Source organism: Haliotis rubra, unplaced genomic scaffold (genome assembly GCF_003918875.1).
Source record: "Haliotis rubra isolate DU_JTF1 unplaced genomic scaffold, ASM391887v1 Scf2255, whole genome shotgun sequence".
Taxonomy (NCBI): domain Eukaryota; kingdom Metazoa; phylum Mollusca; class Gastropoda; order Lepetellida; family Haliotidae; genus Haliotis; species Haliotis rubra.
Genome location: NW_025766287.1, coordinates 1 through 8889, shown reverse-complemented (window position 1 = coordinate 8889; position 8889 = coordinate 1). Strand labels below are relative to the sequence as shown.

General features: G+C 40.9%; 2 protein-coding genes and 1 long non-coding RNA gene across 3 annotated transcripts; 1 reads left to right on the top strand and 2 right to left on the bottom strand.

Moving 5' to 3' along the window:
• Positions 1 to 2255: 2255 nt before the first annotated feature.
• LOC124277687 lies at positions 2256 to 4938 on the bottom strand. Its single transcript, XR_006898891.1, has 3 exons — positions 4928 to 4938; positions 4005 to 4070; positions 2256 to 2960 (listed from the first exon to the last, which is right to left on the bottom strand). It is a non-coding gene; the product is annotated as an uncharacterized LOC124277687 (long non-coding RNA).
• Positions 4939 to 4965: 27 nt separating this feature from the next.
• On the bottom strand, positions 4966 to 7677 carry LOC124277689 (cytochrome P450 4B1-like; the record flags this gene model as incomplete). The annotated part of the gene is made up of 3 exons (XM_046713419.1): positions 7544 to 7677; positions 6675 to 6870; positions 4966 to 5034 (listed from the first exon to the last, which is right to left on the bottom strand). Coding segments are annotated over exons 1-3 (399 nt in total), but the record flags the coding sequence as incomplete, so codon positions are not given.
• A 183-nt stretch (positions 7678 to 7860) lies between these two features.
• LOC124277688 (protein TRACHEARY ELEMENT DIFFERENTIATION-RELATED 7A-like) lies at positions 7861 to 8867 on the top strand (the record flags this gene model as incomplete). Its single annotated transcript, XM_046713418.1, has 1 exon — positions 7861 to 8867. A coding segment is annotated over exon 1 (1007 nt), but the record flags the coding sequence as incomplete, so codon positions are not given.
• Positions 8868 to 8889: the final 22 nt, after the last annotated feature.

The window sequence follows — 8889 nt, the reverse complement described above, 5'->3', positions numbered from 1 at the left end:
ACCTGTACAAGAGACCTAGCTGTAATCTGAGCAATTAGCCTTTGATCTCTTGCTCAAATCAAGTCATCCCGCGATTTGTTTATAGAAATATTCACAGGTGATAAGGGACAGAGTGTTTTGAAACCAATGAATTATTGATAATAAAACTTTGATTGCAGCATTATTGTCTTCATAAATGATGAACAAATAAATAAATAAAAAAATAAATAAATAAAAAAAACAATTGTCTTGCAATGTTTGATAATTACAGGTATGATTAGAACAAATTGAACAATTCACGTATCTTTAATTCCGTAATTTACACCTACACCAGGGTATGAAACTCCCAAAAATTTCAACCAGACCACAGGGCTGGTCAGATGTAAAACCTGCCAGCCCTGATCAAAACTAACGTGGACACAAAATATCTTCATGTACATGTCTAAATTATACCCCGACCATCGAGCAGTGAATTTGAGAATCTGGCAGAAAATAACCTGTCCCGGGCGGTCAGGCAGGCAGGTATTTTGAACGCTGACTTACATCATGCTTTTAACTACTATTCAGTTAGATTCATTACATCACATTGACTTTGATAAACATGGTATCTCTACAGTCAATGAGCACAGGTCCACACAATAATTCTTGTAACAAACTTGCACCTCTAATGGAGGCTATAAGCTTTCTAACAACAGGCAGATGTTTAGGAGTTACAAAAGTAAGACTGCACATTAATAACTGGAATTGTAAGAAAAAGTATACCAAATAACAGACACACAGAACAGAACAGAATTTTATTTCAGTAACAGGCCTCCGGCCCAAAATACATGTACATAAATTGATGATAAGTAGAGCACATATATATTTCATTTAGATTTGTGTTTCTTGTCAACAAAGTATAAAATAGACATACATCCTTGATAATATTAACATTTTTACTCTGTAATATTGATATAAAATTAATAATTGATGGACATTTACTAAAATATTTTGATATGTACTTATTTCTGATATGAGAATATGCATCACAGATATAAAACACATGCCATTCATCTTCAACAACGAAGATACCATTTAATTTACAAAACAGGCAATGCCTTTCATTATATGCAACATCAGTGTATCTGCCCGTTTCAACTGCTAGTTTAAAATTACAGCACGAAATCGGGCATATATAGTTTTTAAATATTGAGGGATATCATTATTTATCAAGTAGCTCTCAACATTTAACAAAGATTTGAATTGCTTATAGTAAAGACATTTACAGTTACTGTCCAAAGATGATTGCCAAGATTGAAATAAATTATCATGTAGTCTCTGTTTAAATGATTCCATAAATATTTTGTGATCACCAATTTCCTGACTTATCCAAACAAATCCAAAACCAAATTGAAAAAGAATATTTTTAATTCTAGTTGCCCATGAATTTCGTCCTACCCTGTCTAAAGATAATAGCATAAAATAACATTGTTTTGGTAATCTATAGTCAGGCATGTTTAGAAGTCTGCACCAGTATTTCACTGCATTGGTTGTATAAGTAAACTGTAAAGGCACTCTTCCACATTCACCCAAGACCATATTGTTACAGGTGGATTTTCCAAGTTTCAAGACATATTTACAGAATTTAATATGGACAGATTCAATAGTATTACAGTAGGATGGTTTCGGACCCATAACAGAGAATGGGTGATATCATACAATCAAAGATTTTAAATAAATCTGTACAATTAATGCTGCCAAGTTTCCTTTGGAAATGTTTAACAGAGAATATTGCCTTACTAGCTTGTGATGCAAGGCAAGATGTAGCTTTACTCCAGGATAATTTAGGAGTGAACATAATTCCAAGGTACTTGTAAAAGGATACAGTTTCAATAACATTGCCATTATAAAACCAATTTTCATATGAGCAGCAAGGGACCACCATTTCTAAAAACAATAATCTTAGTTTTCTTTAGATTCACGCTCATACCAGTTTGCTCACAAAATTTACCAAGTACATTGATCTTTTTTTGCAGCTGTGCACAGGTGTCAGCTATTGCTGACACATCATCAGCAAACATAAGAGAGCAGAGATTGCTAATAGAAGAAGAAACTGTAATACCTTGACCTCCTTCCAACTCCATAAGACTGCATAGCTTATTTATGAAGATAATAAAAATCTGAGGGCTCAAAACACAGCCTTGGCGAATACCGATTTTACAATAAAAACTATTTGATACACCCTTAGATGTCCTTACTGAAGCTGATAAAGAACTATACATAGAAGTTAACAGCATAAGAAATTTACCTCGTATACCAGCTTCATAAAGTGACTTTAGAAGAACATCATGCCTTAGAGTATCAAAAGCCTTGGCAAAATCTACAAAGAGACAATAAAATCTACCCCTTTTTTTGCTAATATATTTTTGAATTAACGACTGCAATGAAAAAATTTGGTCAATTGTTGAATAATCAGCCCTGAAACCAGACTGTGATTCACTGATAATATCATGAACTTCACACCATCGCTGGAGGCGTCGATTAAGAATTGACATAAACACTTTACAAGTAGAATCTATGAGAGAAATTCCTCTGTAATTATTAGTATCATCTCTACAACCAGACTTATGAACAGGACAAATAATGCTTTTACCCCAACAAGATGGAAATTTACCACTATCAAGAATATGATTAAAAGCTGAGTAAGATATGGTACAATGAGATGACTAGAAGCCTTTAAGAATTCAGCAGCAACACCATCCGGCCCTGCAGATTTATTATTAGCAGAATTAACTATCTGACGACAGACACACAACTGGTCAGAACATGATCTGTGCAGTCCGTAGGATGTTCAAATATCTGTATCACAGAATTCTGTTCTGAAGCCGCGGTTTCATGTGTTCTTCCTGCTGGAGAATTTCAGATGGAGGCCATTTTCTGCTCGGAGAACGACCTCCGGAAAAGGCACTGCAGGTTTATCTGGATCTACCTTGATGTGAAATCTGAAAATAGAAATGTTCCATTACTGTATGTGACTGGATTTCCATGTCAAGGCTTTGTTGAAAGCTCTAGACAAATCCATTCCAGTTCTGTACTGGTACCCATCTATTTGTCAGTTACTGACTAGAAACTGCTGCTTAACTTCATTAAAATGTGTTCATTATATTAGCAGCTTAATGATGACTTATTTAAGTAAAATATTTCAGAAATTCAGACATGCGTTTTCTTATTTGTTTTTGATGGTATTTTACCTTTTTGTAATATTTTGCTTAATTTTGGGCTAGTGAATTATTTTGTGGGCTAGTAACTTTCAGACATAGCTAGCCCGACTGGCAAGAAAAAATTGGAAACTATTTCGCACACTGGCGTCATTGTGATATCCCCATGCTGTAAGTTGGTAGCGCTATCGTGGAGAACACATTTCACATTTGGCTATGTAGTGTGACATTGTGAAGGTCACGGCCAAATGTGCGACCATGACCTTCAGGTACTGCTGTGGATGTCTGTAGGGGTGCCAAACCCTCTAAGCAATCCGCACACCACTTAATTTGTCTTGGCATCACATTTTAGAACACTTCATTACATCAGTGTACACATCATTAAGTTAGACTGGAACTTGCGTCCATCATGCTGAAGGATCAAAGACCTACATTTGGCAGAGTACTACACTGAGTGTATGATAAAACAGGCTCTAGAGTGAGTGAGTGAGTTTAGTTGTATGCCGCACTCAGCAATATTCCAGCTATATGGCGGCGGTCTGTAAATAATCAAGTCTGGACTAGACAATCCAGTGATCAACAGCATGAGCAGCGATCTATGCACTGGCATATGATGACATGTGTCAACCAAGTCAGCGAACCTGACCACCCGATCCCGTTAGTCCCTTTTAAGACAAGCATGGGTTACTGGAGACCTATTCTAACCCGGATGTTCACAGGTAGCCCATACATTCCTGGTATTCCCCGCCATGATATTGCAAAAATTGCTGTGATAATCAAACAACCTTAAAATGAGATTTCCTTCATTTGAAATTGTTTGGCACCAACCTCCGAACAACCTGACACAGCATCACTTTTATTTCATTTGTAGCAAAGTTCTGTCCTATACAGTTCCTGGAAAAACAACAGACACATACATATTACACTACTGTTCAAAACTAACATCCCCTCATGACTGTCTTCAACTGACCTGTACATTGTTCCAAAAACTGATCGTACCTCTATGAGACTTGTAAGTCAATGTTCAACTATGGAACTTAAGACCACCTCCGCCCTGCTATCATTATATCATCTGTCCATTTTTCTTTTTGTCTACTTATTCAGCTGCTTGTTTGCACATGATCCCATCCGAGACTCTTTGATCAAATTTCACATAGGATATTTTAAGAAGGAAAGTAACGTGGTGAATCGAACAATATCCTTACATCAATGCAATCCACCATTCACAATCACAAGAATTAAATATTCCTTAATGTTTTTGAAGTAGTGTTTTTACTTAAAATCGATCAAAATCAGTCAAATGGAATATATCCAAGTCAGGCAGGATAATAGTCAATAATCTTATTTATAGCTAAAATACATGGCATTATCATGAAACGTCCCTCCTATTATCAGAAATTTGAGGGAAGCCCTCAGTCTTTTTCAACTGCCTCCTTTGTTGGGCAGTTAATGGAAGACCCAGGGCTTCTGCAAATGATAATGCCCTCAAAACTAGCATTACCCTTATAATATTTAATTTGACAGCAATGTGGTCACTGGTAATTTTTCTGAGAAATTTGTAACATATCCAAAATATTGTTTCCCTGAATTTATTGAATAAGACATCAACTGCTGATATGTCATTGCAATTTGTGACATGTGTCATATTCGCCTCCTGGTGGATTAGTTCCAGGCCTACTATTTATCATAATGGAGATAGTATACTGGATGGTGGAGTAGTTCAAGGCTGGATGGTGGAGTAGTTCATCTACCTGGGACCAGCCGGATGAGAGTATGTCATACCTGCAGAGAATGGCACAAAACAGTAGGGGTCCCTGCCTGCAGCAGAATCAAGACTGAATCTCTCGGTGTCAAACTCCTGAAATAAATTACAATTGTCATCATGATGATCAAATACCATTCTCAGTATCCCTAAGACTCGTAACCTACACTAACCCTTCGATCCGTTCCCCTGATTGTCCATGTTAAATTACCTGCACTCGATTTTCAGTAACATTTTATCATTCAAACACATGTAAGGAAAAATAATTTGTTTGCTTGTTGTTGAACACTACGTTCAGCAATTCCAAGCTATATGTCGATGGCCTGTAAATAATCAAGTCTGGACCAGAAAATCCAGTGACTGACATCATGAGCATCGATCTACGCAATTGAGATAAGATGTGTGTCAACCAAGTCAGCGAGTCTGATCCCATTAATCCCCTTTTACAACTAGCATTGGTTGCTGAAGACGAATTTTAACCCGAAACTTCAGGGAAAAATTGTTAAGGGAGATAACTCTACCGCTTGGAAACCAAAGTCACTACCAGTTTGAAGGGACACAATATTTTAGCACTTTCTTTATATATATCAGTCAGTTTTTCAAAGTTGACATTCTCACAAACTTTATCATTGTCATTGGGACTAGCTGTAAGTTACACTTTCTGATTGGTCTGTTTGACTTCCTTTGTTTCTCAGACTAACTGACAAATTAAAATCAGGAGCACGTAATCAAAGATTGAGCACTTGAGGAATGCATCTGGTTTCCTGAAATGAGGGCACTGTTTGTCCTTGACCCTGAAAAGCTGCAGGCCCTAAGGACCCAGAACCATAAAGAGTTATGGGTCCTGATCAGAATGGGTAGGTCCTATATTTTAATTTGGAAATATTACTTAGTTATTGCGGATGAAAATGCTGTCGGCCTTAAGGACCCTGCAAAAAACAAAAGCTGTGGGTCCGAGTGGTTTTCAGTTGGGCCTAAGGACCAACGTTAATTTCGAATGCTGTCCTGGAGACAATGATAATGTTCTGTAGCTGGAATATTGTTGAGGGTGCATTAAACAAACAAACAATACCAATTACTGGATGGCTGACTCAAGAAATGATTCATTAGTTACAGATCGCCAACACATACCGGTAAATGGGTTACTCCTGGGTGAGGCATTAAACAACAAAGAAAACATACACTAAATTAAAGTAAAATAATTTTTATAGTGGATGTTTAAAGTTTTCATTATTGAATTTCAACCTCACCGTTCCTACAAAACATCTTTGTCAAATATATTTATTGTCCAGTGAATAAGATCTACTTGAAATCACTTTACATCTTATTTACATGATTTATGAAAGATTAAAGTGCCTGACCTTAACAATTGATAATAAGCAACAAAATTTTGCAAATGTTTTCCATCAGATACATTTGTATTGAATTAAAAAAATCCAGAAAAGCGGTTCTGAGTTGGGTATGAACTGACTAAAATGTGACATCATGGTTTACACAACAATTTTGTTAAAAAACATATAAATGCACTAGAAAACATCTTGTATCACATTTGTAATTTTCATGAAATGTCATAATTTTTTACTGCCTAAAAGCATGGATGATATCAGAGATATGATTCCCACCATAAGTCATAAAAAGAATGAACTACCATTAAGACAGGCATGTGAAACATACTAAACAAAGTGTAATCTATCAGAGACAACTCCTCGAGATATTTAAACTAAATCTGAGATTACCAGGGGATTTGGCCAGACATTTGAGTTCCTGTGCATCTGGTAAATGTTGATGTCAACTATGACTCCTTTGGGAACCTCGACACCATCGATGACCAGTGGCTGGCTGAGTTGTCTACTGACCACTGGCACGGGGGGAAATATCCTCATGCACTCACGGATAAAAATGGGTAAATACTTCAGCTTGGCCAGATCGTCCCTGAAACACAGGTACACAGGTGTGATAAACATGGGTAAATACTTCAGCTTGGCCAGATGGTCCCTGAAACACAGGTACATGGGTGTGATAAACATGGGTAAATACTTCAGCTTGGCCAGATTGTCCCTGAAACACAGGTACATGGGTGTGATAAACACAGGTACACATGTAAAATATGGGTTCTTCAGCTTGGCCAGATTGTCCCTGAAACACAGGTACACGGGTGTGATAAACATGGGTAAATACTTCAGCTTGGCCAGATTGTCCCTGAAACACAGGTACATGGGTGTGATAAACATGGGTAAATACTTCAGCTTGGCCAGATTGTCCCTGAAACACAGGTACACAGGTGTGATAAACATGGGTAAATACTTCAGCTTAGCCAGATTGTCCCTGAAACACAGGTACATAGGTGTGATAAATATGGGTAAATGCTTCGAAACTTGGCCAGATTGTCCCTGAAACACAGGTACACATAAATATGGGTGCTTGATAAACATGGGATAAACATGGGTAAATACTTCAGCTTGGCCAGATTGTCCCTGAAACACAGGTACATGCGTGTGATAAACATGGGTAAATACTTTAGCTTGGCCAGATCATGTAAGTGCGAGGGTGTGTTCATTGTCAATGTAAGTGTGGGAGAGTGTTTTCCCAACCACCACCTCCTTACCACTCCACTTCATTCTTGTCCCCGACTGCCTGTTGGACGTCTTGGAGGACCTTCTCCTGCTCGGCAGGGTACTTGGCCAGAGCGTACAGACACCAGCTGATGGCGGATGAGGTAGTGTCATGACCTGAAAACATGTGTCTCATTACAGACAGCCACAGAAGTGATGGATACAATTTTGTGTAATACGAAATTTAATCTCAACTATTTTTGAGCACGAGATGACACTGTATAAAACTATACTACACTGTACTATGGCATGGCATGGCGTAGCATGGCATGTAGCAAGAGCAGAGCAGAGCAGTACTATATGGCATAGCATGGCAGAGCAGAGCAGAGCAGAGCAGAGCATCCACACCACACATGCCACCACCCGACCCCACACCATGCCACATGCCATGGCACCACCTGCCACCACCCCACCCCACACCATGCCACATGCCATCGCACCACATGCCACCACCACCCACCTGCACCACCCCACCTCATGCCACCACCACCCACCCTGCACTGCCTGCACCACCCCACATGCCACCACACCATGCACTGCACCACCCACATACCCTGCACACCCCAGCCATGCACTGCAATCACCCCCACCCAACCATGCACTGCACCACCCATGCCGCCACCACCCCACACCACCCTGCACTGCACCACCCCACGTGCCACCGCCCCAACCATGCACTGCACCCCCGCCCGCCCCTGCACCACCCACATTGCCACCACACCCAAGCCATGCGTTGCGCCACCCACGTGCCACCACGCCCAACCATGCACTGCACCACCCCACATGCCACCCCACCTTGCACTGCACCGCCACATGCCACCACACCCCACCCTGCACTGCACCACCCCTGCATGCCACCGCACCCTGCCCTGCACTGCACCGCCCTGCCATGCGCCACACACCTGCACCACCCATGCACCACCCGGCCACGCCGCCACCACACCCAGCCATGCGCTGCACCACCCCACATGCCACCACACCCAGCCATGCACCACGTGCCACCGCCACCATGCCACCACACCCCACCCTGCCCGCCACTGCACCCTTACATGCCACCACACCCAACCATGCACTGCGCCATCCCATGCCACCACGCCCAGCCATTGCTGCACCACCCCATGCCACCACACCCCACCTGCACTGCACCACCCCACATGCCACCACACCCCACCATGCACTGCACCACCCCACATGCCACCACACCCAACCATGCACTGCACCACCCCACATGCCACCACACCCTGCACTGCACTGCACCACCCACCTGCCACCACACCCAGCCATGCACTGCACCACCTTGTGCCACCACACCCACCAGTGCCACCACACACCCCACCGT